The sequence below is a fragment of the Panthera uncia genome, chromosome D4 (assembly GCF_023721935.1).
Source record: "Panthera uncia isolate 11264 chromosome D4, Puncia_PCG_1.0, whole genome shotgun sequence".
In the NCBI taxonomy this organism is placed as follows: Eukaryota; Metazoa; Chordata; class Mammalia; order Carnivora; family Felidae; genus Panthera; species Panthera uncia.
In genome coordinates this window covers 56,900,542-56,928,099 of record NC_064807.1, presented here as the reverse complement: position 1 = coordinate 56,928,099, position 27,558 = coordinate 56,900,542, and the positions used below count along the sequence as shown (strand labels likewise).

Sequence of the window (27,558 nt, the reverse complement as noted above, 5' to 3'; positions counted from 1 at the left end):
TGTGGGGAGGGGGTGGGAGAGGTCCAAGACTCTAGCATCAGACGGCCTCAGTTTACATCCAGCCCTACCTCTTTCCAGCTAGGTGTCTTACTTGCCAATTGGGGATTTTAAAGGTTTCTATCTCCCAGGGTGTCTGTAATGCTTAAATGAGATAATGCATACAAGCACTTTGAATGGTGCCCGACACATGGTAAGAGCTGGATAAATGATAAAGTACAGTTATTTTATGGATATTATTATTACTATTATTATGCTCTCCAGGGTCCTCTGGAGCACTCAGGAACATGCTTAGAACTTAGGAGGTATCAGATAACGCACGAATGAATGCGTGGACAAATGAATAAATGAAGACAGGAGCTGGCCTGCAGTTGCCCTCACCATCCTCCTGCTGTAAATACTGGCCTCCGTTTGTCCCTGGAGCCGTGCCTATCCTGGCCGGGAGGCCACGAGCCACGAGCACGGCATAGCCGTTTGGCAGCCTTGCCTCATTAGAACCCCACCTTCATAGGATTATTACGTTGGATCAACAGTTGCTAGTTCGGGGCCGATCGTGTCGTAAACGACATGGAAATATTGATTGAGCCCCAGTGCCTGCTCTAAAAAGCCCAGGCAGATACTATTCAAACACCCTCTCAAAACTGAAACACAGTGGTGGAGTCTGGAAATTCATGGGGATTCCAGGAAGGAGATGGGGTTGGTTCAAACGAAGGAATGGGGAGGATTGAGACTGCAAAGTAAGCAGCACCCTGGCTAGTGAATTCTCCAACTTGTCTTCCCTGCTCTACAAAGCCAGATTAGATCTCCAGCCAGGGCAGTTAGAGGAAGGCCAGTCGGGAATAGTGAAAAGTAGGGATGAAGCAATTTTTGGGAAAAGAAATGTAGCGTTAGTAAATAACACCACCTGGGGTGCCTGGGTGGCTCAGTGGGTTAATCGGCCAACTTCAGCTCAGGTCATGATCTCGCAGTCCGGGAGTTTGAGCCCCGCATCCGGCTCTGTGCTCACAGCCCAGAGCCTGGAGCCTGCTTAAGATTCTCCTTCTCCCTCTCTCTCTGCCCCTCCCCTGCTCGCACTCTGTCTCTCTCTCTCAAAAATAAATAAACATTAAAAAAATTTTAAGTAAATAACAGCACCTAATCCAATGGCTAGTGAGCCTGTTATTCGGAGAGGCCAGAATGACTGGACGTGACTCCTCTGTGATGTGCAGCATGTCCATTCCTACCGGCCGGGTTGGGCTGTTACAGCCCTGGGACGGCCTTTCCCCTCCAGGTGAAACACCCCCCTTCTGCGCTCCCCGGCTCAGCGCACCCCATACTCATGGCAGGTCCAAACAAAGGGAGACTTCAGAGCAGCCCTGTTCAAACTGTCACATATTTCAAACGCCAGCTGGAGCAAGCAGGCCCGGTGGCGAACGCGCCGCGTGTTCATACGCAGGGGTGTGTGGAGCGGGACGCACCCCCTCCCGTACCCCGCATCCGCAGTGTTGGGCTGATCCCTCCCCCTCCCCTTAGGTGGCAGTTGTGTACTGTCATCTGCTTTGATGTTGTTTGAAGATCTTCAGCTCATGTCACTCCGGCGCAGTTGACTTTTTCCGTTAAAAAGTTAAGACGATGCCTCATGTACAAATACAGAATGACTATGTGAAGGTTTTATTCAGCTCGTAAATTAACAAGGGAACCTGTAAAAAGTGGTTTCAAGAGCATTTGAGGATCAGGGGTTTATATCTTCTATCAAGGGCAGCATTTAAAAAAAAATGCTGGAATAAAATTGCTAGATTAGACACAAAATTGGTTAATGTCCTACAGGACAAAAAACCCCCAAACCTTTAGGTTTATCTTTTCTACTCGATAGAAATCTACACATAAACATACACATGTAACTTCCCGTGTCTGAGCTCTGTTCAAATAGTAAAGAATTGTCAAACACGGGCATATTCTCTTAGAGGTTCGATCCTTGGGTGTGCCTGTTAAAAAGTGCCCGTGACATTGAAAGGCTCTACTTCCCATCTTTATGACCATTTTTTAGAGTTTTAAATAATGTTTCTTAATACACAAAAAGGTTTCTTACGGTTCCGTGACTCTGAGGAAGGGTATTCTGGGAAAATGTTGGAGAAGTAGAAGTGTCTGCAAGATTTGGTTTAATGGTTTGAACTGAGACAGAATCAGAAGCGTTGGCTTCGGAGCCCTCACTGCCTGAGTTCCTTGGTGATTCCAAGTGTCCTTCAGAGTGAGCTAAGTGGCTCTGTGGCTGGACGTGGGGCGCTGGCAGAGGAGCCTTGACAGGCAGTCCAGAGCAGGGCTGAGGCAGGAGGCCTGGGGTTGCCAGGAAACAGGGAAAAGGGAAGAATAGGGCAGGTTGGGGCCATGGAGGAGAGGGGACTGAGGGGATAGAGAGTCAGGAGGGGCTTGGGGCCTGACTGGACATGAGGGAGCAGGGGGGTGGGGGTCTTTGAAGCCGGCATGGCTGGGAGGTCGGGACTGTCACCAGAGAAATAAGGCAGATGGCATGGGGTTTAGGCAGCCCATGGGCTCATGTCCCAGTTTCTCAGAAATCACTTTTACAATGCTTTTACTCTGTGCTCTGGCCTGTTCAACCCTGCAAGATGGTTACCTCTTTGGCAGTTACCTGGACACCCAGGAAGGGCTTAAGTCCTTGCAAGGCCTGGCAGCTGGTGATGCTGGTGGGAATGGTGACGGTGGGGGGTTCAGACAGGACTTGAGGGCTGGAGGTTGGGTAAGCATTGAAAAGTGGCAGTCTGAGGGCTAAACATGACCCTTGGGCAGGTTTTCTTTGGCCCTCGATGTGTATTTTGATTAATGTCAACATCCACAAAGGCAGGAGATTTCCAGATGAAGAGAATACTAGAGTTCCAACTTCTTTTGAAAATTAGCCAGAGCCCCAAGAGGAGGTGGAGCTGACCTGTGGTCACACATCAAATTACCATTGCCCCTGTCTGGAGTGTGCAGGTTTCCTGGGCATTCATAGTCCCCAGTGAATGGCACGGCGAGTTTGGGACTTTGCCTTTCTTGACCAGCTCTACCATATTCCTCATAGCTTGTGTGTGGAGATCCCTCTCCTCTGGCAGGAACCCTGGCCCAGGGCTGTCAAGGCTGGTGGACCCTCTCTGGCCATCGAGTCATTATCAGCATCCTGCTGTCACCGGCCATCTTGTCCCCAATAATTCATGCTTCTCAGTGGCTTTCCTTCTCTCACTCAGTCAGGTAGATAGAGGGGGAGTTTGGTTGGTGCCCTGTGGTATTCAAAGTGAAGGGTTTTCATACTGTCAGGGTAATGAATTCTGGAAGGGTTTGAAGCAAGGGGCTGGGAGGATCTCTGTGTCATGTGTCTGGGAGTGACAACCCCCAGTGGTTAATTACTGCCACACGATGAGAACCGAGCTGGTAGCAAAATGAGATAAGTTCATTACGAGCTAAATTTGAAGTTAATTGGATTCACATTTCCCCCCATTAGTGTACATAGAGCCTACCTAGAAATGGGCTGTATAAAAAAGAAAAAGTTGTATCCAAGCAAAAAAAAAAAAGGATACATTAGGCCTGGTTATTCTGTGGAGTTCATGATGAAAGGCTTTCTGAGATGTTGGTGAGATATCCAAAGTTTCTTTCAGATGGTAAAACCAATGTCATTTGACTAATTTCGTCTTGCCAGACATTTTCTGAGCACCTGTTATGTGCTGGGCCAGGATAGCGGAAGGAGGGACTCAAGCAGCTCTTGCTTCCGGGGACCTCCAGTCTGGAGGCAGGAAAAGCACAAGTGCCCCGTATTTTGGAGCAATGTGAGGGAATCTGGTGCCAGAATGCCTAGGCGTGGATATGGCTCCATGTCTTACTAGCTGTGGGACCTTGGACAGGTAACTAATCTCTCTGTTTTAATTTCCACATCCATAAAATGGGCATAATAATAGAATTTATCTTACAGAATTTTTGAGGATTAAAGGAGTTGAGATCTAAAAAGCACAGTGAACAGTGTTTAGAACACCACCTAGTGTTAGAACAGGGCCTGGTTTATAGTAAGTGCTACAAAAATGTTAGCTTTCATGACTATCAGCTGTGGGAACTTAGGGCACATCAACTGTTTGGAGCCTTTGTTTCCTCATCTATAAAATGAGGATAATAACAGCACCCACCTCTGGGATCGTTGTGAGTGCTGACTGACATAAGGCACATACAGGTGCCCAGGGCCTGACTCCTAGGAACCTCTAGGGAAGCTGTTGTTCTCTTGGTTGACCAGTCACCAAGGTGGCCCAGATTCAAGGCAAGGGGATGTAGACCCCACTGTCCCATGAGAAAGGTGGCAAAGTATTTGCAGACATGTTTAAGACTTTCACAGCAAGGACCACTGTTTCACTCCCAATAGATACTCTCTTTCTCCAATTATAAAAGGAAGACCGAGGTTCGAATGATTGTATTGTTACTTGCCAAAGTTCACCCAGCTAGTAATTGGTGGTGCTAAGATTTTTTTTAAATTCATTTTTTTAATGTTTATTCATTTCTGAGAGAGAGAGAGAGCGAGAGAGAGAGAGAGCAGGGAAGGGGCAGGGAGAGAGAGAGACACACAGAATCCGAAGCAGGCTCCAGGCTCTGAGCCAGAGCACAGAGCCTGATGCGGGGTTCAAACCCACAAACCGTGAGATCATGACCTGAGCTGAAGTTGAATTCTTAACCGTCCGAGCCACCCAGGTGCCCCGGTGGTGCTAAGATTTGAACCTAGGCCTGTGTGACTCCAAATTCCAACCCCCTTCCTCCCCCGCCCCCCTCTGCTGCCAATGAGGAGTCTAGATGCAGCTCTGGAGGCACCTGGGGGGCCTGTGTGAAAGGCAGATGGCTTTCTGGCCCATTCGAGCCCAACACCCTCAGTGCTGGCTTGAGCATCTCCTCCCTGGGGATGGGTCTGCCCTCTGGAGGTCACTTCCTCCACAGTGTCGGCCAGGCCTGCCTTAGTCTCACCCTCTCCCCAGATGCAGATGCATCCTGAGAATTCACACCTTCCCTTCACTTCTTTGTATTTTGAGCATTCCAATCTCATGCACCTCCAGGATTAGTAATCTACTCTTCTCTCTTCCCTACCATTGTCCCTCCAAGGCTTTCCATTGGCCATTTAGAACCTGAACTTGAACTTCCATAAGGACTTTGACCTGGGGAGGCCAGCGTTTCGCTCCTGGGCTTCAGCTGTGCCTGGCACAGGTCCACCTCATCTTTTGTACAGTTGCACAGTACTCCATCGTGTATATGCACCACCGTTTATTCACTCATTTCTCTATGTCCGGGCCTTTAGATATAGTTTCTGGTATTTTGTAATTACAGATAATGTTGCAGTGACTAACCTGTGCATATGCATTTGTGCATTGCTGAAGGTGTGTGTATGTGTAAGGTAGATCCTTAGAAGTAGGATTCCATGTCGGAAGGGTAAATGCACATACGGGTATATATATATTCTGGTGAGTTTTCTGTTCATGAATTTTGCCCGATGTTCCATGGGATTTTTGGCCTTTTCCCTTTAATTCTTACAGGTTCTTGATACATAGGCATAGTAGCTATCGATTCCACTTTTTGGCTATTATGAAGAATACAGCTTTGCACATTCATGTACACATTTTTGTAGAGACACAGTTTTTTATATCTCGTGGGTATATACCTAGGAGTGGAATTGCTGGGTCACATGGTAACTCTACACTTAACGTTTTGAGGAACTGCCAGGCTTTTCCAAATGGTTGCACAGTTTTACATTCTCACCAGAGGTGTATAATGGTTCAAATTTTCCACATCTTTGGCCAATGCTTGTCATAACCTTTTTGATTATGGCTATCCTAGTGAGTATGAAGTGGTGTCTCGTTGTGGTTTTGATATGCATTTCGTTGATAGCTAATGATGTTGAATGTCTCTTCGTGTATTTATTGGCCATTTGTATATCTTATTTTATTCAGATCCTTTGCCCATTTTTAAATTGGGTTGTCTTTATTATTGAGCTGTAAGAATGCTTTGTATTTTCTAGAAACAAGTCCTTTATCAGATATAGGACTTGCGAATATTCTTCTCCCATTCTCTGGGTCTTTTTACTTTCTTGATGATGTCCTTTGAAGCACATAAGTTTTAAATTTTTATAAAGTTCAGTGGAGCTAATTTTTATTTTGTTGTCTTTGTCATATCTAAGAAACGATTGCCTAATCCACGGCCATAAGGATGTATGCCTCTGTTTTCTTCTGTGAGTGCTATGGTTTTAGCTCTTACATTTTGGTGTTTGACCCATTTTGAGTTAATTTTTGTAGCTGGTGTGTGCATCTGGTTTTGAGTCATGGTTAGAAAGCCTCTCCCTACAAACAGGAGGGGAATTCACCGATATTTTCATTTAGTATTTGCATGGTTTTAGTTTTTGTATTTAGATCTCAGAATCATATGGAGTTTATTCTGGTATATAGTATGAAGAGTCCGTCTATTTTATCTTTTTCTTTAAAAAAAAATTTTTTTTAACGTTTATTTATTTTTGAGACAGAGAGAGACAGAGCATGAACGGGGGAAGGGCAGAGAGAGAGGGAGACACAGAATCAGAAGCAGGCTCCAGGCTCTGAGCCATCAGCCCAGAGCCCGACGCGGGGCTCGAACTCACGGACCGTGAGATCGTGACCTGAGCTGAAGTCGGACGCTTAATCGACTGAGCCACCCAGGCGCCCCTATCTTTTTCTTTTTTAATGGCTCTCCAGTCATCCTAACGCCACTTAATAAAAAGCCCATATTTTTCCAAGTGATTTGAGACCTTGCCTTTGTCATATGTTAGATTTCCATATATAATAGTTGGGTCTATTTCTAGACTTTCTATTCTGTTCCATTGGTTTTCTGTCTATTCATGTGCTGGTATCACACTTTTAATTATGAAGACTTTGTAGACTGTTTTAACCTCCAGGAGGGCTTGTCTCCTTGAGGGGGTACATTCTGAGTAATCCTTCAGAAATAGCATTTAACTAGAAGTCATGTGTCATGAGCTGTTCTACCCCTTACTCCGTGACTGTAGGTCAGTCAGACTCATCTTTGAGCCTCAGTTTCCTCGTTCATATAACAGGGGTAGGTTCCTTCCCTCAGGGTTGAAAAAGACAAGTTATTTTAAATTAATTCAGAGAACATCCTTTGTCTTGATGAAAGATCCATATGGACTCTTTGGTAATAGTGAACAAGGCCAAGTCTTGATTATTCTGTCTGGGAAGAGGAAGCAACACATGAATTGTCCAGGATGTACTTATGTGCCATTAATAAGAACAGTTATGTTAAGAACCCAGATCAATTATTTGCAAATATATTATATGCTGTCAATAATATTCAGTGCTATTGCAAATGATATAAGCCATTTCTTCCTTGGCAAAAAAAAAAAATGACATAACTATGTGTTTTGAAGTTTTATATTGAATTCAGAAGCATTAATTCTGGTATTCCATTGAGTCTAGAGGCTTGAATTAGAGCTAAAGAGCAGTAGCCTCTTAGCTGTCTTGTGTTGACTGGTCTTGTGGTGACATGCCCAGCTCAGTGCCAGAAGAGTCCTCTTGGGCATCAAAGCAAATGTGAGGGTTAAATTTACTCTGTGGGTTCCCACCAGATGATGTCCATCCTCTGCTCAGATTTAGACAGATGTCCTTAGAAAGTCCCAGGCAGAGTATTCTCAAGCAGAGAATAATGATGAAAACAAGAACAGTTAACATTTACGAAGTCTTGTATCAATCAACTATTGCCACAATACTGCTGCTTAGCAAACTCCACCCCAATGTTCAGGGCTTAAAACAACAGTCGTTTCTTCTTGCTCATGTACCTGGAGGTTGGCTGGGGGTTGGCTGATCAAGGCTGGGCTTGGCTCCAGTGGTAGACTGGGTCCAGGTCTGCCCACACGTTCCCTTCCTATTTGTGGTAGGCTAGCCCGAGCCTATTCTCATGGCGATGGCAGAAGTGCACAGGCGCACACGCAGCCACACAAGCATATAATAAGCTTCTGCTTGCTGAGTGTCTACTAACATGTCATTGGCCAAGGTGAGGCACGTGACTGAGCCCAAACTGAAAGGGCAAAGAAGCACTCAGTGCCTCTAGTAGGAAGAACTTCAAAGGGTTTCTTTTCTGTTTTTCATAAAACTAAATTTACCCGGTCTAAAATAGTTTCATATTATGTTTTCCCTACATTTTGGTGTGAGATTACCATTCATTCAAGATGATGTATGTGTAGGGATAGGAGCCAGGACCACATCAGAGAGAGGCCAAATCTGCCTCTTGAAAGACAGAGGGTGCTGGGGCGCCTGGGTGGCTCAGTCGGTTAAGTGTCCGATTCTAGACATCCATTACCCAGCTGCCTTGCCAAACCTTTTCACTGGTTCAGATGAGCTGACTTTCCAGGCTCACGGTATACCCAGCTACTGAAATTTTGGTGTTTCCCCTACTCCCAGTGCTTATCCTTGTGTCTCTATCTTGTCTTCTGTACTGGCTAAAACTTTCAGAACAGTTTTCAGTGATAACAGGTTTCCTTGACATGTTTTTTTTATTTTAATAAAGAATGTTTCAAGTATTTCACCAATTAAGTATGATGTTGACTCAAGATTTAAGATCAATACCAGATCAAAGAAGTATACTTACCGAGAGGTATCGGAAGGAATTAGTATTGAATTTATTAGCCAATGCCTTTTCCACATAAGAAAAGCTTTCCATCAGCTTTGATATAATCATATGTTTTTCAACTTTTGATGTGTTACTATGATTTCCCAACCAATGCTTTAATACTGAATCATCCTTGCATACCTGGAATAAACCTTATTTGTTCATGGTATATTATTCTTTCTAACCTCATTTGATTATCGAGACAGTAGATTTTTTGCATGTATATTAATAAATTGTGACATTACCCTTTAATTTTCATTTTTGTACACCTTTGTTAAGTTTTCATAGCAGGATTATGCTAGCTGGGAAAATGAATTGGGAAGATTTCCTTTAGTTTTATATATCCTGGAACAGTTTAATAACAAAAGTATGTGTCCTTTGAAGGTTTCAAAGAACTTCCCCAAAACAAAACAAACAAGAAACTTGCCTGAAAGCTAAGTGAATAAGTCATCTTATATTAAAAAATAAATTAAAAAACACAACTTTTTCTGTTTCGGCCAAGGCAGTTGGGGTGTTCATGTTTTCTACTTCTTTTTTTTTTTTTTAAACGTTTATTTATTTTTGAGACAGAGAGAGACAGAGCATGAATGGGGGAGGGTCAGAGAGAGGGAGACACAGAATCTGAAACAGGCTCCAGGCTCTGAGCTGTCAGCACAGAGCCCGACGCGGGGCTTGAACTCACGGACCGCGAGATCATGACCTGAGCTGAAGTCGGCCGCTTAACCGACTGAGCCACCCAGGCGCCCCAATGTTTTCTACTTCTTGAGTTAATTTTGGTAATTCATGTTTTCCTAGAAAAATATACTTTTTGTTGAGATTTCCACATTTATTAATGTAGAGCATCTTTTGCATTTAAAAAATATTTTTAAATATCATCTCTTCCACGTCTGTGGTTGTATCTTCTCATTCCTTATCTCGATGTTTGTGTCTTCCTTTTTGGATCTTGCCCTGGGTTTGTCTATCTTATTGGTCTTTTCAAATAACAATTCTTGGTTGCATTTATTGTTGTGTCTGCTTTTTTCACTTTCCTAATTCATTATTTTCTGCTTTTTCTTTATCGATTCCTTCCTCCTTCTTTCCTTCAGTTCATTTTATTACTTTTTTATCTGGCTTCCTGAGTTAAGTGCTTTGGTGAGGCACTGCATTTTCTGCTTTAGGGATCAAGGTTTTAAAGCATGTGTAAGAGTGGCAGAAACTGTTGGGGTTCTGACTAAAGGCACAGCCTCTGTTCAAGAAAGAACCTAATCGCAGGAGGCAGGAGAGCTGTGATCCAGTCCCAGCCTTTTCTGAAATCAGCTGAGTGTCCTTGGGCAAGTCCATTCTCAGCCCAGGACCCTCTTTTCCAAATCTCAGGCAACCTGGTGGGATGTGGACCTCATGAGGCTTGGCCCCCATGCACTACCTGCACAGGAGGCCTCCTGTCAGGATAATGCCCTCTTTTTTTTTTTTTTTAATGTTTATTTATTTTTGAGAGAAGGAGCATGAGCAGGAGAGGTGCAGAGAGAGAGGGGGGACAGGAGGTCCAAAGTGGGCTCTGTGCTGACAGCAGAGAGCCTGATGTGGGACTTGAACTCATGAACCATGAGATCATGACCTGAGCCGAAGTCAGACGCTTAACTGACTGAGCCACACAGGCGCCCCAGCGCCCACTGTCTTTCAAGAGGCAGATTTGGCCTCCCTCTGATGTGGTCTTGGCTCCTATCCCTACACATATATCCACAAAATCTGTGTAGCTGAATTTTCTTTTGCATGATAGAGCCAATAAGCAATGGTGACAGTGTGCCGAAGGCAAGGCTCAGCCTGGGTGTCCCAGCTGAGAGATACCTGGAGCCTCTGGACTCGTGGTCAGAAGCATAGCAGGTGTATGTGTATGGCAGTGAAGTGGAGTGGCTAAATGTGTGACCTCTGACATTGGGCCACTTGGCTTCAAATCCTGGTCCTTACTGTGCAACCTTGAACAAAGTACTTGCCCTTTCTCTGTCTCATTATCCAGTGAAATGGGAGAAGTATCAGCACCTTACCTTTTAGGGTTGCTGAGGGTTAAATGAGCTAATGATTTCAGAGACTGAGAACAGGGACTGGTATGTATGTATGTATGTATGTATGTATTTTTTTTTAATGTTTATTTACTATTAAGAGAGAGAGCACAAGTGGGGGAGGGGCGGAGAGAGAGACACACACAGAATCCGAAGTAGGCTCCAGGCTCTGAGCTGTCAGCACAGAGCCTGACGTGGGGCTCGAACCCACAGACTGCAAGATCATGACCTGAGTCAAAGTCGGACGCTTAAGTGACTGAGCCACCCAGGCGCCCCCAGAGACTGGCATTCATAATTTCAATGTAAATGTTTATGGTTTGTTGACATCATCGGGGGCAGGGGGCATGAGCCTGGGGGTGGTGCTGGGGACCAGAGCTCCACACCCATCGGAACAGCCCAGCCATGGCTGCTTTCTCTATATGTCTCACTGTCTGGCCCCTGGCATTTTGATCTTGTACCAACTAGTCTGACACTTATGGTCACTCCTCTTCCTTTGCAGCAGCCCTCGGGTCACCAAGTCTCCGTGACAGTGTGGAGAGGGCTCTGTGTTGGGTGTGAGTGCTCTTCCCACCCCCACCACGATGTTGCTTAAGGTAGAGGAGGGTCCTGGGTTGATGTTAGGAAATGTGGGCTGAGGTCCCTGCTCTGCCATCTGCTCCCTGTGGAACCTGAGCCATTTGCCCCCCACCCACCGTGGGTCTCAGCTTTTCCATCTGCAGAATGGCAACAGGGGTTGGTCAAGAAGAGCTTCAAGGGCCCTCCCTTCACTGATTCTTGACCACAAATGGAGGGACTGTTCTAGGCTCCAGAGAGCTCTGCTGCTCCAACAGGACCTCTTCCTTCATTCACTTAACAAATATTTCTTTCTAACCTCGTTTGATTAATGAGACAGTAGATTTTTGCAGGCCTATGCCATCCGACCTTAGCGCACAAAGACCTTAGCGACTTGACCCTGGAGCTTACACTCTAGAGAGAGGAGCTGCCATAGAGGGCTGTGGGTGCTGGGTTTGAGGAGGATGAGATGGGAAGGTATAAGAGGGCAGGTGGGGGGACCTCCTTAAATCACTTTGTAAACGGTCAGTTCTGCCAATTCCAGTTTTCTGTTTAATGTCAGCTCTTGTGGGGAGTCATGTGTGCAGTTCATTTGCTCCCCTTACAATGCCTCATACAACGAGACATGAGCAGTGCTTGTCACAAGCTAGGATGCCCAGTCCAAAGCCAGGGTGGTGGCGAGCAGAGGAAAGGGGCAGCCACATGCCTGGTGTTCCATAAGGTTCTGGAAGGTAAGCAGAACCCTGTGAAATGAGGCAGCCTCTGGCTGCTGGCCAGACAGTCTTTGAATGACTGGCACTAGAAAGGCTGTTGGTTTATCTGGGGAACATTCACGGCTCATACCATGTGCTGGCTTGGATTCTTTGGGGAGTGTTGGGAGTGATTCTTTGGTCCCTCCCCTTGGGCCACCTGCTAATGGGGCTGAACTCAGAGCCATCTACTTGTGGTAGAGCCTGCACCATCCTGCTGGGCCCCAGGGGAGGGTCCTGCTACCTGGTCTGGCTCTTCATGGTCAGGAGCCCCCACCCAGTCTTCAGCATCCACATTCAGAGGAGGTCAAGGCTCCACTTTCCCTCCCTTGTCCCAAGGCTACCTCATTTCCCACCTGCTTCCCGGGATGGCTAAGGCCAGTGCATCTCCTTCTTTCCAGGAGCAACCTACTTCCACCCACTAGGGTGGGGTTTTGTCCTCAGGGCCCAACACATATAACCACAGAACAGTCTGATCGCCCAAGATCCGGGGTACTGCCTTACGCATGAACACCTTGTCACGTTCACGTAACTGGCAATGCCTGAAAGGGCTGTGGCTCTTTTTCCCTAAGTGGCGGGCGCACCTCAGTGGCACCTCCCTCGCCGAGTTCTGCTGCCTGCGGTTTCTTCTGCATCGCGTGAAATCCAGCACATTTGCACACCATTCATTCTGCATTTACTCAGGGCCCACCAGGCACCAACCTCTGTGGTGCATGAATGCCCTGCCACCCGGGAGCTGGTAGCCTGCAAAGGGAGAGGAGCACAGAGGGTCTGCCTGCAACAGCCGAGGCCTGAATCTCCACGTCCCGGGCCCGGAACAGTGTCTGGTGTGAGGAAGTACGTTTCCTGCACCTTTGTTGAGTGACTGACTAGCTGGAGGCCGAAGGAGGAATTCAGTCAGGGGTCTGAGGAGGAGCAGGAGGAGGAGGGAGGTGTTTGAGATGGGCTTTGAAGGTGGGCGGTGTTGGGTTGCCCGCGGTTGGAGGAGAGGGTGCTTCGTGCTGAGGCACAGCAGAAGCAAAGGTGTGGAGGGGGAGAAGTCCAAGTGCTACTCTAGCTCTTGCAAAGTGAGCTGGCCTGAGCTCCATTTTCCCAGGGAAGCAGCAGAGCTGGCCCGGGTTCCTGCTGAGTGGAGCCAGGGTGGCTGGAGGGGTGTGCGTGTGTGCGTGTGTGCGTGTGTGCATGTGTGTGTGTGCATGCATGAGTGATGGGGGGGGGGGGGGTGCCGCACGCTGGCGTTCAGCGCCCAGACGTGACAAATGTGCAGATGTCCCAGGAGCTGTGGACATGAGCGGCTGGCCACGGAGACACTCACCCCGTGATTTGTTGCTTTGATTCCTCAGGCCGTGACTTGGCGAGCACGACCCTCCCCGGGTACCCTCCGCACGTCCCCCCCGCCGGACAAGGCAGCTACTCAGCACCGACGCTGACAGGGATGGTGCCTGGTGAGTTTGCACTGTCGGCGTCTCCACAGCAGGCAGCGGATGGGGTTTCGGTGGGGGGGGCATCCCCCCAAACAGCCTGGGTGACCTCTGCGCTTCTGAGAAGTGGACCTGAATAAATCAGGCAGAGGTCTGCGCTCTCAGCCTCTTTCTCTGCAACTGGGCCTTCGGTGGGGCCAGCGGTGAACTCAGGAGAAGCAAGAGGAGCCTTGACTGTCACTCACACAGTCCCTTGTTGGCCACACAGATAGCCTGAACAGAAGGGTGCAGGACCTGGCCAAAGGTTGCCCAGTCAGTGCTCAGTAGGGATCCTCCTCCATCCTCCCCCACCCAATTTAAATGACTCAAACGCCAGGAGACCCCATCCCCAGGCGCTCCCAGCAGCCTGACTCCTTGGGGTTGAGGACCATGTGCTCAGCACAGACAGGATGTTGGCTGATGGGTTTGTCACTTGATTCTAAGCTGAATACCCTGTGGCCACTGAAACCTTATCCCCTCGGGCCAGCAATGTGTCAGTTTCTTTAAAGACATTGGCAAGGAGGCCACTGCGTCTCCTTCTCTTGTAGAAAGGTATGGGGAAGGACAGCACATCATCACGGTGCTGGCTGGCTGTGTACTAAAGGGCATGAGCATAGTAGGGAAACCCAAAGTATCATTTTTTGAAAAATGTTTTAAAAAATCAGGGGAAAAATCAGGACAGGGTTGGATGTTGTGATGCTTCTTTTAAGTCTCTTTTTCTGAGTCATTTACCTGGTGCCTGAGCCCCTCCTTCTAGCCCACCCTAGTGGTCTGGCCCAAATAGCCCCATGCCTCTCCCAGCCTCTTCCCCAGCCCATGTCACGGGCATGTGCACCCTGGGCCCGAGGACTGGTGGGGGATGTGGACAGAACTTGAATGTGAGATCAGATGTTCACATCTGCGTGTGAAGCCCTGTAGGATGATGAGTGAGGCTAGGGGTGGGAAGGGAGGTGGGGCAGATCAGCGCCTGGCCAGGCTTCTCCACTCAGCCAGGTCCTGGCATGGATACCAAGGAATCCCAGGGTTCTGAATTCACTCTTGGCCTTCCAGGTTGCTACAGAGATGTATTTAACAAGGTAGGAGGACAGAGCATATTTCATTTAACGGTTTGTTAGCTTGATTTATGACTTTTAAATATGAGACATATGGGAAATGGCCTTTGTGTGGGCCCTTGCCCTGGGCCTTGCCAGTGCCAGGGAGGCCTGCCAGGTTCACACCTGCGAGAAGCCTCTGTCTTTCTGCTGTGAGGAGGGGCCCACAGCCCCTCAGAGCATAGGGAAGTGCTGTGCATGAGGCGGACAGAGGCGGTGGGACCCAAACTCTTGCCCAGCCCCACTCTCAGGAGATGGAGCCCAAGTCCTCTCTGCTAACGGCCCCTCATACTTAACGTGGCACTTTATAAAAGGCAAAATGCTTTCCCAGGAACCTTTTATTGTTCCAGCCCTGTGAAGTGGGCTGGGTAGGAATCGAATCCCCATTTTCCAAAAGGGGAAGCAGAGACTTAGAGCGGTTAGGGAACTGCCCAGGGCCAAATAGCTTACAGGTGGGAGGGTTTGGGTCTGGGTCTTTGCCCCCCGGTTCAGCACTCCTTCCTCTGTCCCGTGCTCCTCCGTGTGCTCTGGTTCCATCAACACAAGCTTCTCACTGATGGCAGACGGGGAGGCAGCCGCCCCAGGCCCTCTCCTGAGGACACGTTGGCAGGTAAGGCTGAAGCCTCCCAGCCGGCCTCACTGGCTCCCCACTGCAGACCCCAAAGAGGCCAAGTTCAGAGAAGCAGTTGAGCTTTCTTGAGTCTATCCAAACAGAGCTGTCCCCCCGGCCCCTGTGATTCCTCTAGACCTAATTACTAGGCTCAAGATCCAAATGGGCACGGACCTGGCAGAGACCCCCGTGGGAACCGATGGCGGTTCCTCACCTATTAAGAGCAGCAGCAGGAGTCACAGGCCTGAGCAAAGGCACAGTCTAACCAAACCTGCTGGCAGCAGCTGGACAGGTACCATCAGAGGCTTGGCCTGCTGGCGTGGTTTCCTGGCACAGAGTGAGGGTGCACAATGTGGAGGGAGGAACACAAACATTCTGGCAGGAAGCCCCAGGTCTGCCTCCTCCTCTCTCCCTTTCTTCTCCTTATGCTTTTTCTTCTCATACACCCCCAGCACTCATTCATTTTCAGACCCAGTGTCAGGGCTGGGACTCCACGCTCAGTGGGCACGATCCTTAGTTCTTTTTCCTCAATGTCCAAACTATGGCACGCCTTTGGAGCTCTGTTTCCAACATGACTGCCAAACCTTTTTTTTTTTTTTTTTTTTTTGAGAGACAGAGAGAGAGGCAGGGGGTGAACACATGTAGGAGCAGGGTAGAAGCAGAGAGAGAGAGAGAGGGAGAGAATCCCAGGCAGGTCCCATGCTCAGCATAGAGCCCAATGTAAGGCTCAATCTTACGACTGTGAGATCATGACCTGAGCCAAAATCAAGAGTTGGATGCTTAACTGACTGAGCCACCCATGCACCCCACCAAATCCATTTTTTGAGTGGCTTCATGGGCGCTGGCTCACATGCATGGTGTTTGCTGAACTGCCCTCAGGGCTGGCACAAAGAGAGCTCACCTTACAGGAGAGTAGGTCTTAGGCCTGCCATTCAGGCATCACACAATCTGTCCTCAACTTGCCTTTCTGGTCAAGTCTCCCAGCCTGTCCTCTCTTTGACCTCCCACTGGTTCCTAGCATGCCTCACATACTTATTAGTCAGTGTCACTCTTTGACCTTGGTTTAGACTACTTCCTGCCTCCACCTGTCGGGATCCAGCTTTACCCTTCAGAGCCAAGCGGAAACATCACCTGCCCCATGAAACCTTCCAGCGTGGCCGTCCCCTGGGGGATAATGCTGGATGCTTGGCTTTGTTATGCCTCATAGCCCAGCACATTTGTGGCCTTGTCAGCTATGCTACTGGATGGTGGGCTCATAAAGCCCAGGCCCTCTGCCTTGTCTTCTGTACCCCTCACAGTCCCTGGCACATAATAGGCCCGTTTGTGTGTGGTGGCTGAGGGAGGGAGGCAGAGAAAATTAATACTAAACCGTGTATCAGTTCCTGTGATGAGTCAGCAAACCTTGGCTTAAAACAATAGAAATGGATGGTCCCACAGTCTTGGAGCTCAGGGCTGTGCTCCCTCTGGAGGCTTTATGGAAGGATCCATTCATGTGGTGCTCCTTGGAGCCCTGGTGCTCCTTGGCCTGTGGCCACCTCACTCCACCTTCACATCTCCCTCTCCCTTGGAAGGACACACGTGACTGCATTTAGGGCCTAACTGGGTAACCCAGGGTACTCTTCCCATTTTAAAGTCCTTAATCATATTTACAAAGGGAACCCCCCACTCCTCCTTTTTGTCCATGTAAGTAACATTCACAGGTTCCAGGGATTAGGGCATGAATATACCACAACCTGTTTGAGGATTTCAACTTTTTATTTGTCCAGATTTCAAATTCGTAATCTCTTGGACTTCTGAATCTAGGAGGCATTCATTTGATTGTGGCAGTGCTGAAGTTGATGCCATGTCATAGGCCCCCAGGGGCATGTCGGTACTGTTTGTTTCTCCAAACTGAGCAAGGCTTTAGAAGATTTTTTTTTTTTTTTAACATTTGGAGAGAGATTGAGAGAGAGAGAGAGAAGAGGTGACTGAGTGGCTCAATTGGTTAAGCATCTGACTCTTTATGCTCACATGGTTCGTGAGTTTGAGCCCCTCATTGGGCTCTGCTGTGACAGCTCAGAGCCTGCTTGGGACTGTCTCCAATCCTCCTCTCCCAAAATAAATATTAAAAAAAAAAAAAGGAGATTGTTTATCCTGCTTTTGTCTGAGGCTGTAACATGGCAACGGGCTGTTTCACTCTATGGAACTGTCCTCCTGCCTCGCCTAGCAGTGAATCCAGAGGGAGACCAGAAATCTTCTGAATTGTTTTTTCCATTCTAGGTTTTAGGAAATTTGGCTGCCACCTCTTCTTTTTAAGGGAAGACTTTCATGTGGAAGGTTTGCTTTTAGGACACAGTGAGGAGGGACTGCCTCCAGAGTACATTTGGGCAATTGACCTCGTGGCCCTGAAGAAAGTCAGCATTGCATTTTTCTGTAAATTCCAGCTTGTGGGCTTGGACTCTGTTTCAATCCTGCTTCTGCTATCAGAGTGTCGTCTGACATTTCTGGCTTCAGGGTACCCCCATGTCTGCAAAACGGGGCTTCTTGATATTCTCCGGTATTTGGAGATTCAGTTTCTGCAGGTCTGCAAAATCTGTACCGCCCTTTGTTGATCCCCTACATTGAATAAAGCAAAGAGGGCACATATCAGCTTAGAACGGAAACAGTTCAGTTTCATCAAGTCCTAGCAAATGCCAGAAGTTTTGCACCAAAGATTCCACAGTGTCCTGATGGGTATAACTAGTTGATTCCTGCCTGGAGATATTTATACAACCTAACAGATATCGATCGACATGGCATTTGAAACCCTTAAATTTTCTAGGCCAGGTGAGAAAGAAGGGTGTTCGCTGCCCTTTGGTTCCAGTGAGTCTCAACAGCAAGGGAATGGGTTTTTAGAGGAACCAGTAAGGGATGGCCCCCATGTACGGCCCCGTTTTGGAGCTATAGGCCAGAGTGCCCAGAAATCCTGACCACGTCCTGTTTGCCTTCCTTGGGCTGCAATAGACAAGAAGCCGATTGGAGGTGTTAGAAGGCGCATGGCAGGTTCCTCCCGTCCTGGGCACTCTCCTTGCCATGGATAGGCGTACAGTGTTTCTTAGGTGCTTTTCAGTGAAATCGCCCAATTCGCTGATGCCTTTTATTTTCATGAGGAAGGAGGGGAGGGTGGATGGAACGGGAACCCGAGGCCAGTGCAGAGGTCTGGAACAACAGTGAGAGGTGGGCAGGCATAGTGCCTGGTGGACTGGGGCGAGGGGATGAGGTGCAGGTGCAGCTTCCTCTCAGCCCTCTCTGCCGCTGTCACTGGACCGGGCATTTCACCTCCTCCGAGGGGCCTTCCCCGTAACAAATGCACATGACTTTCCTGTTTCTAGTGTAATGAGTACCACAAAGAATATGATGTATACATTCACCATCTTACAGTTCTGGAGGTCAGAAGTCCAAAATGGGTCTCAACGGGCAAAAGTCAAGGCATCTGCAGGGCTGTGTTCCTCCAGGAGGCTCTGGGGGAGAATCGTTTCCTTGCCTTTTCCAGCGTGCAGATGCTACCTGCACTCCTTGCCTCGTGGCCACGGTGCCCCATCTTCAAAGCTGGCGATGCTGAGCCAAATCTTCATGGTGACGCCGTCTTCCTGCTTCTCTCTCCAGCCTCCCTCTTCCACTTGTAAGGACTCGTGGGATTTTATTGGACCCACCTGGATAATCCAGGGCACTCCCCTGATCTTCAGCCAGCTATTTAGCAATCCTCCTTTGGTATCTAACTTTCCATGTTCCCAGGTTCCAGGGATTAGGATGCAGACCTCTTTGGTGGGGGGGGGGGGGGCATCATTCTGCCTACCACACCATCTAAACCAGGAACCCCATCACTCCTGTCACAAAGCATCGTGTTCCTTTCATTCGTCATACTAAGCACAGTTGAAGGAATTTAATTAGTGGTTTACTCCTTCCTCATCTGCTTTCCCCTCAGGTCTGTGCAGTTTACAGGGGTTGTGTGGTACCCAAAGCTATGTCATTTTGTTCACTGCTGTGTCCCAGTTCCTGGCAGAGTGCCTGACCCGTGGTAGCACTCAGGGAATAGTAGTTGAAATATAAAGCGGGGGTGGGGGGGGTGGGTTTGGGCTGTGCTGCCAGTGAGAGCTCAACCCACTGCCAGAGCATTTGTAGCCAAAGATGCTGGGGCAGCCACATGGTGAAGCAGGGAGGCTGCGTGGTTAAGAGCATGGACTCTGGAGCCAGACTGCCCATTGTTTTGTTTTGTTTTTAAGTTTTTTAATGTTTATTTATTTTTGAGAGAGAGAGAGAGTGAGAGCGAGCAGGAGATAGGCAGAGAGAGAGAGGGAGACACAGAATCTGAAGCAGGCTCCAGGCTCTGAGCTGTGAAGCACAGAGCCCGATGCGGGGCTCGAACTCACGAACCGTGAGATCATGACCTGAGCCCAAGTTAGATGCTTAGAGCCACCCAGGCACCCCCAGGTTGCCTAGTTTTGAATCACCATCCTGTTTCTCACTAGCTGTGTGACTTGGGGCAAGTTACATAACTTCTTCATGCCCTGGTTTCCTCCTCATCTGTAAAATGGGGTGATGGGAATAAGAGTGAGCATTAAATGATGTAATGCATGTAAACACTGTTATTGGATTTTTGCCTGGTACATATTAAGTGCCATGCAAGTGTTGATGATGATGATGATGATGATGATTGTTGTTTATACAGGGGCTGAGCTGGGTGTGGCAGTGAGAGGAGACACCTAGCTAGCATGCCTAAAGTTGGCCTGACTTGGGCTGACATCAGATTGAGGGCTCTCCAGCAGAGTTCATGGCCCAATGGAGCCCATGGATCAGTTGGAGAACAAAAGAGAATCCAGTCACAGACAAGAGTGTTGTCAAGCAGGGGTGGGGGCAGACCCTGAATGCTGCCACCTTGGAGAAAACAGAAAGACACCTGGGGGTGGTTCAGTTGAGAAAGGTGTCCTGCTGAAGGGAGCCCTTAGGCTGGGCTGTGACAAGTGTATCCTTGGCCATCTGAGCAGGAGGGCAGGGGCATTGGGGGTGGGGCAGGGTTGAGCCCAGTGGCTGGAGTGGGTTCACGTGTATGGAGCATGGCACAGCTACCCCAGTAAATGAGTAAATAAAGTTGGCAGGAAGGAGAGCTGGTTGAGGAGGAGGATGCTGGTGACCAGCGAGATTAGGACTCAAGTTTTCGACTTTTAGAGGCCAAGCAGATATCCAGGCAAGGTCCTCTGCGGGTGTCCAAGCAGGTCAGGAACACCAGGGCCAAGACCTGGTCCAGAGAGAGACAGAGAGAGAGTTCCCCAAGAAAAGTGAGGACTACCATGGAAGGAGGGTGGCTTCACCACTGACTATCTATGTGACTACCTACAAGCCCCATGACCTGAGTCTGCCTTGCCTGCTGTTTTCGAGAATCATTTGAAATGATGGTGGTAGTGTTACCGAAACACCAGCCATATGAGGCAGGAGAGTAGGGGAGGAGGGCTTCTTTTCCCTATCTGTAGCAAGCCCCTCCCTGACTTTGAGCCTCCACTGCTGGGCAGGCCTGCTCTCTGGAAGCCAAGGTTTGGGGGAGGGGGGGCCCAGCACCAGGCAGGGAGGCAAAAGCCTGGATGGTGGCCAGAGTCAGCCAGGAACTCGCTGTGTGATCTGACATGACATTTCCACTTTCTGGGCCTCATTTGGCACGTGGGCCACGGGTAAAATACACTGCACAATTCTGTAAGTCATGGCTGGGACCATGAATGGGAGCCAGAGGGATCCCTTTTCAGCCTTGTATGAAGACCCTTCCCCAGAATTAGAACTGAAGATAGGCACACGGGCAGGTTTGGGAGAGAAGGGGCTAGCAGAAGCCAGCAAGGATCTGGTGGAGGGACTGGAGCATCAAGGTGGGGGGTTGGACCAGTGCCCCCCAAGGCCTAAGTATCAGGCTCGGAGAGTGCTTGCTCAGAGAATGAATGGCCTTGGGCCTTAGCTCTTACTTCTCCCTCACCGGGGCTTCTGGTGGTCCTGTGGCCTGGGTACTTTTGAAGCTCCCTCCACACCTTTCAAAGCTCACCTTGGGCTCCCCATCGCCCACCTGTTGCTCCTTCCTGACTCTTTACTGCCCTCTAGTGGCCTCTAGTCACTCTACCACACCAGGAACTGACTGGGGGTGGAGGGTGAGGGGTGGAGGGTGGGAGGGGAATACCAGGCACAACCAGTGTGAAACAACAGCCGGCTAGTCATTTGTTCATTCTTCAAACGTTTCCTGGAAGTGCCAGTCTAGGCTAGGTGTGGTGTTGCAGACACAGTCCCTGCCTTCAGGGAGTTCACAGACTAGTTGGGGAGACAGATATAAAAAGTCATCCCTGCATGCTGTGTCAGGAGCTAAAATGTAGGAATATGCTGAGGAAATGCAAAGGAGGGTGCTGCTGAATTTGCTGGGGCCATGGGGCCAGGTGGGGGAAATCAGGGAAGGCTTCCCAGAGGAGGCCACTTGGGCTGGACCTTGAAAGGTAATTTTGCAGTCTGAGAAATTGAAAGGGTGTTGTAGGGTGGGGGACGAGTGCGTGAGAAGACAGAAGGACCAGAGAGCATGGGCATCCATGCAGGAGCTGGGTGTGACCAAGACTTTGGGGTGCTGGCAGGGACAAGCAGGAAGGACAGGCCGAGCTGAATGAAGAAGGGCCTCTTCCAGCACCCAGACGTCAACCCCCTGGAAACCTGGAGTGCATGACAGAGTGCAGCCAGCAGCCTTGACAGATGGCAGGCTCTGCTCAGGCCTATCTGGATAGGAGTCAGGGTGAGGCGGCTGTGCCCTCACAGAACGGAGCATTGAGGGGTCTGGAGTGGTCTGATCTGGACAGTCTAGCTAGCTAGCTCCTGGGAACCCTGCGTTGAAGTGATGCTGGGATTGGGGAGAAACTGATACCCAGTGTGAGCCTAATGATCTCTTTGTTGTATTGGGGAAAGAAGAATTGCAAAATCAAAGACTCAGATGGAAAACATGCCAGAAGCATGAAGGTCTTTTTGGAATTTCACAGATCTGGGTTCTGATTCCAGCTTCCAAGTACTCACGGTGTGACCTTGGGACATGGCCTTGGGGCTTCCTTGGCTCTCTCTTAAAACGGGAGGCGGTGGGTGGGGAGATTAGATAAGATGCTCTCTAAGGGCCTTTCTGGTCGGCCATTCAAGGGCTTCTAAGTCTGTGACATCCCTGCCTGCCGGTATCACCTCCCAGCTGGACTGGAAGCCTGGCTGAGCACCGCCACCTCTGTTCTAAGTGGGCAGCAAATGCTTCCGAGTCCCGCTCAGGACTGGGTCTGTGATGTGACAAGGCGGTGGCCCTGGGCTATCATGTGTCATTTGATAATGACTTCCAAGGGGTAGAGCTGAAGGAAGGGGGCCTCGGGATGTGCCAATCCTATTCACCCACAGGGAATCCTTGTCTCCACAGGGAAGGTCCTCCCCTAACACAAAGACTAGCCTTCAGGGCCTCCACACCCTGGGATGGGTTCTTACAGACTTTAGACTCTAGAATTTTAGGGCAAATTTTAGAAGCAGCAAAGGCCACCGTGATTTGTTCCATCTTTTAAAAAAAACTTTTTTAATGTTTATTTAGTTTTGAGAGAGAGACAGAGACAGAGACAGAGTGCAGGTGGGGGAGGGGCAGGAGAGAGAGAGAAGGAGACACAGAATCTGAAGCAGGCTCCAGGCTCTAAGCTGTCAGGACAGAGCCTGACGCAGGGCTTGAACTCACATACTGCGAGATCATGACCTGAGCCAAAGTCCGATGCCTGACTGAGCCACCCAGGTGCCCCTCGTTCCATCTCAACAGAGTGTCCTTTTGGGGATCATGGGAGGAGGCGGAGGGAACACATCACGGGCGTTTCTCACATAGCCCATGACAGGAACAGGTGAGAAATCCAATCCTAGCTAGGGAGGAGGGCCCTGCCCAGAGCCAGGAGCTCACTGGCTGCCTAGGAAATGTCCAGCACTGGGATCTTGGAGCAAGAGGTGGGGACATCTCACCTCCTGCGGCTACTCTGTCTCGTGCACTTGTTACCTTTACCCCACTCTGCTCCTTCTGATGGCGGTTACTGAGAGGCAGTCATGAGTACAGGACACCATATGTCTGGGCTCCTGACTTCCAGTTTCCCCCTCATGTGCCTCATGTGTTTTTTAAACAAACAAGCAAACAAAAAACTGGATTATGATGCCTTTTTAGGAAATCGGGGAATACGATCAGGATTGGCTTTAGAAGAAATGGAGTGTTTGGAGGGCATCTGAGCAGTGGGTGGCATTTCCTGCCCTAAGAGGTTGGGTTCCCAGGCTGGTGCAGAAACAGTGCAGGTGCAAAGCCCTAGAGTGTGAGTGTCCTGAGGAGAATGGGCGGCCTCCCTGGGCCTGGGGACTTCATCCTCCTAAATCCTGGTGGCTGAATCAGATTCTAGGAGATACACCCTCAGGATTGGACAAGGGCTGCCGCTCACGTAGGCACAGGCCCTTGGAGAGCAGCGACAGGGGGTCATCCTGAGCACCTGGCCCACAGGAAGTGGCAGCGCAGCCTGCCTCGAGCCCCTGGGATTTTAAGCCACTCTGTTCCACTGCCTCCCAGTATCACTTCTTGCCTGAAGGTCCGAGAGGGCTGGGTGACAGTTCTCTCTGGTTAAGTGGTTGAGTCCTGGTTAGGGGCAAATGAGGAAAAGGTGCTTTGGACCTGGCTCAGCTGGGTGGGCAAGGGAGAGGCCTCTTGGAAGGGCTCCCCATGAAGGAGCCAGCGCCCCACGGTGGCCAGGGCTCAGACAAGCCCCCTAGCCGTCTAGCCATTTGAAGCTCAGCTAACTTCTTCCAGCTAACTTTCCTTTTAGTTTTTATGACATTATCTGTGAGTGTACCTTAGCCCCAATCAGACTTAAACTCCTGAAGGAGATTGACATCCTAGCCGGGACTTCCACGGGACAGTAATAGGGGATGGCATGGTCCCCGAGAGGTCCCGGACTAAAAGCTTAAGAGTTTTTCGGGAATTTACAATAATATGAGACGTGACCCAAACTGTTTTTGCCTCTGAAACTCAAAAATGAAGCTGGGAAACTGGCATTAATAAATGTTAAGTTTAGTGTCTACAACTTATAACATTATGTTAACTTCATTAACTATTACATTTAGTGCTCATAAAAATTTCATGACATTTGAAAATAATTTTTAAGTTAGATTTTCTCACTTTGCAAGAATTCCCTACTCCGTGTCTTGATTGCTGAGAAATTGTAGCCACCCATAGATTAGATAAATGACTGTGGCCAAATAATTTCCAAGACGGAATTATAAAAGTAAGCCTTTCTTATTTTTACTGAAAAGTATCATCATTGTGGTACCTTTATGTGTGAAGTGCCGTAAGGTGGGTTGGAGACATGCTTCCATAGGAAGGTACGTGGTCGGGAAGAAGAGGCATGAGACACCCTGGTTTCCTGTTGAGCCGTATTGAACATAAAAATTAATGGTGGGGCCTTGAGCTGATCAGGTTGAGCTGGTGCCAGCAGCCATCCATCCATCCATCCATCCATGCATCCTTTTTTCTTTCCTCCCCCATCCCTCTCTGCCTCCCTTCCAACATTTATTGACTATCTGCACATCCCAAGCATGAGCCTAGGGATATAAAGGTGAAATCCATGACCGTTGTCCATGAAAAGCTCTTAGTCTACAGCACAGATGGGCAAGTCAGTAAGGGTCTAGGGGGACGAATGTGGTAACAGGTAAACTCAGGGACTCTGGGAGCACAGAGAAGGGGGGTACAGCCTAGACTGGGGATGTCAGGCATGGAGGGCTCCAGAATTTTTCTGTAGGAGGGTTGGAGTGGGGAGGGCATGTCTGAAGCTGCTTTTGCAGAGTTTGGCTAAAACTGTGAAATACTGTCCACATCAAAGAACGAAAGAGGCTAGAGGTGTAGCTAACCCTGGGTCAGGAGAGGGATCTAGGAAGAGATGAGTCTCTGGCTTGGCTTGTCACTGGGGATGAAGCATATGTTAGCCAATGGAATGTGGAGTGAGGAGGGAGAAAATGAATGGGTTGCAGGTGGGGGACGGTAAGGACAAAAGGTATGCTCTGCCTCTACACATGCTAGAGTCCTTCCCCCAAACCAGACTGAATCTGCTGGGAGTTATCTGTGTTTTCCTCCCTTTGATTTGCTGGAATCTGCAGCCCACAGCTACAAGACCTCATCAGCTGTCAGTCCTTAGCTGGCTTGACCACCCTCTCCAAGTCTGTGAGTCACTCCACCTGGGACTTCTCTCCGGAAGAGAGAAGTTCTCTCCAGAACTTCTGGACAGTGCTCTGAGCCTTCGGGGGCAGGGAGAGCCAGTAGGCCTTGGCTTCTGCCCTCCAAAAGACTTCTTAATGAGGCCGAATTGCTTACGTCCATAATCTAATTTCCACCAGCAAGCCTTCCTGCCAGCCTGCGCGGTGGTATAAAAGGAGCCCTATCTGTTATCCCTAGTTGCAGTTTGAAAGCACCTTGTGAGGTTGAAGTGTTTAGGCCCACTTCAGAGACATGCTAGCTGAGTTCAGAGAGGTAGCATGCCTTGCCAGGAGTGCACAGCCAACAGGGGAGCGTCTGGGCCTGGAAACTGGCACTCATGTCTCAAGTTCACCCAGCTCCTGGTGCCCATGGAGAGTGAGAAGGAATGGGCTCTGGGCCCTGGAGACAGTCGTGGTTTTCCTGGTGGTCCGTCAGGGCTGTGGATGGCCTTTCTGACCCAGAGACCTTTTTATGGTCCAGATGAGGCTCTTCCCAGCTGGGACACCAGGGAACCACACTTCAGATTCCAGTACATTCCCTCTACTCCCCACCTTCCCCTGTGCATGTTTGACCTGTCCTCCTAGACCCCAAATCTAACGCTCTGTCTTATAGGAAGCCTGCTACCACCACCCCCCCACACACACCCCCGGGCCTCATCTCTCCCTTGAGCATACCCCAGGGTACTGCCCATGGTCTACCTCGTCAGAGCTGTGGTGACTGAGTGCTCTCATATCCTGGTTGCTCCTCTTGGAATCCTCTACCTACGTGGTCCCTGAACACAGTAGGCGCTCGATGGATATGAGTGGAATTCATTTGAATTGGGCACATGCCCCTCCCTACCGTGTCCGACCCAGAGTCAGGGGCTTAGGGCCCAAATGTGTGTAATTAAACAGGGCTTCAGCTTGACTTCCATGCCCCCACTCTTTCTTCCAATATTTGCTCTGGCTTCTCGCTGGAAGACGCCGAGACAATGGCCCTTGTTACCCTCTGTTTGAGTTATTTATTTTTTTCACTTTTCCCTCCTTCCCCTCTCAGGGGACTCGCCTCTCGCCCTCATCCCTCATGTTTTCCCTTTCACTTGACTGTCACTCTCATTGTCCTCCCGGGGCCAGGAATGCGGGGTGACAGGCAAGGGGAGCCCAACCGGGCCAGGGAGGCTGGAAATATAGTCATTAATGGGACCCGCGAAGCCCAGATGTCCTCCCTGAATGCGGGTAATTTGTTTTTAATGAAAAACCACGCGGTGACCCTGAACAAATGAATTTTCTTTATAAGGAGTCTATGTGCAACGACACACATAAAGGACCCAGATCAGGGAGACTTAGATCCAGGGTTGGAAAAAAGAGAGAAAGAAAGAGGGAAGGAGCGGAAAAGAGAGCAAGAGAGATGAAAGAGGGAGGAAGGGAAATTCTAAAATGACAACTGTGTTATCATGTCCTTTTGTCTAAAGAGCAATCCCAGGTCACAAATGCCTTGGGCATTGTCCTGCCAGAGCAGGATGCATGACAGTTGTGGCCATTTTGAGGTCTTGTTCACAACAATGCAAAGAATACGAATCACCATCTGGACGGATCTTTACAATTTACAAGCCTCTTTCGTGCATCATCTCAAAGGATCCGTACCATAGTGTTAGGAGGGCACAGTTTGTAGCCCCATTTCACAGAGATGAAAACTGAGGCTTAGGAAAAGTGGTTTGCATACGGTCACACAGCTAGCACGTGGTCCAGTCCAGATGACAAGGGGACTTTGCAATTTGGTGTTTGACTCTCAGAAACACTGTTAGAAGTTGCTTTTAGAGAAGGGTGTACATGAGCAGATCTGGGTAAGGGGAGGTACCATGTCTGTACCCAGGAGTCTTGGATTGAAGCAAATCCCCACAGCCCCTGGAACTTTCCATCAGGGCTTTGTCTATGGCAGACTTTCTGAGAGTGCTTTGGGTAGGGGATTTCTGGAAACAGAACTCCCCGGGAAGAAGCCAGAGACACTTGGGACAATGGCTGCAAGGGAACAGAACCTGGAGACCAGCTAGGTATCATCCGCCATTACCTAGGATCTTGTGGTGGGGTGTGGAGCAGGTTACTGGGGGCAGCAGCAAAGACAATGACTCAGTGGGGACCCTGCCCTTGGCTTTGGTGGAATCTGCATGTAGGAAAAGCACTAAAGGC

At 49.2% G+C, this 27,558-nt stretch overlaps 1 protein-coding gene across 1 annotated transcript in view; it reads left to right on the top strand.

The window, feature by feature from the left end:
- The window catches only part of PAX5 (paired box 5), a 191,577-nt gene that overhangs the window by 134,403 nt on the left and 29,616 nt on the right, over nucleotides 1-27,558 (top strand). The window contains exon 8 of the mRNA XM_049626509.1: nucleotides 13,318-13,419. Within this exon, the coding sequence (XP_049482466.1) occupies nucleotides 13,318-13,419 (102 nt within the window). The remainder of the gene's footprint in view (nucleotides 1-13,317; nucleotides 13,420-27,558) is intronic.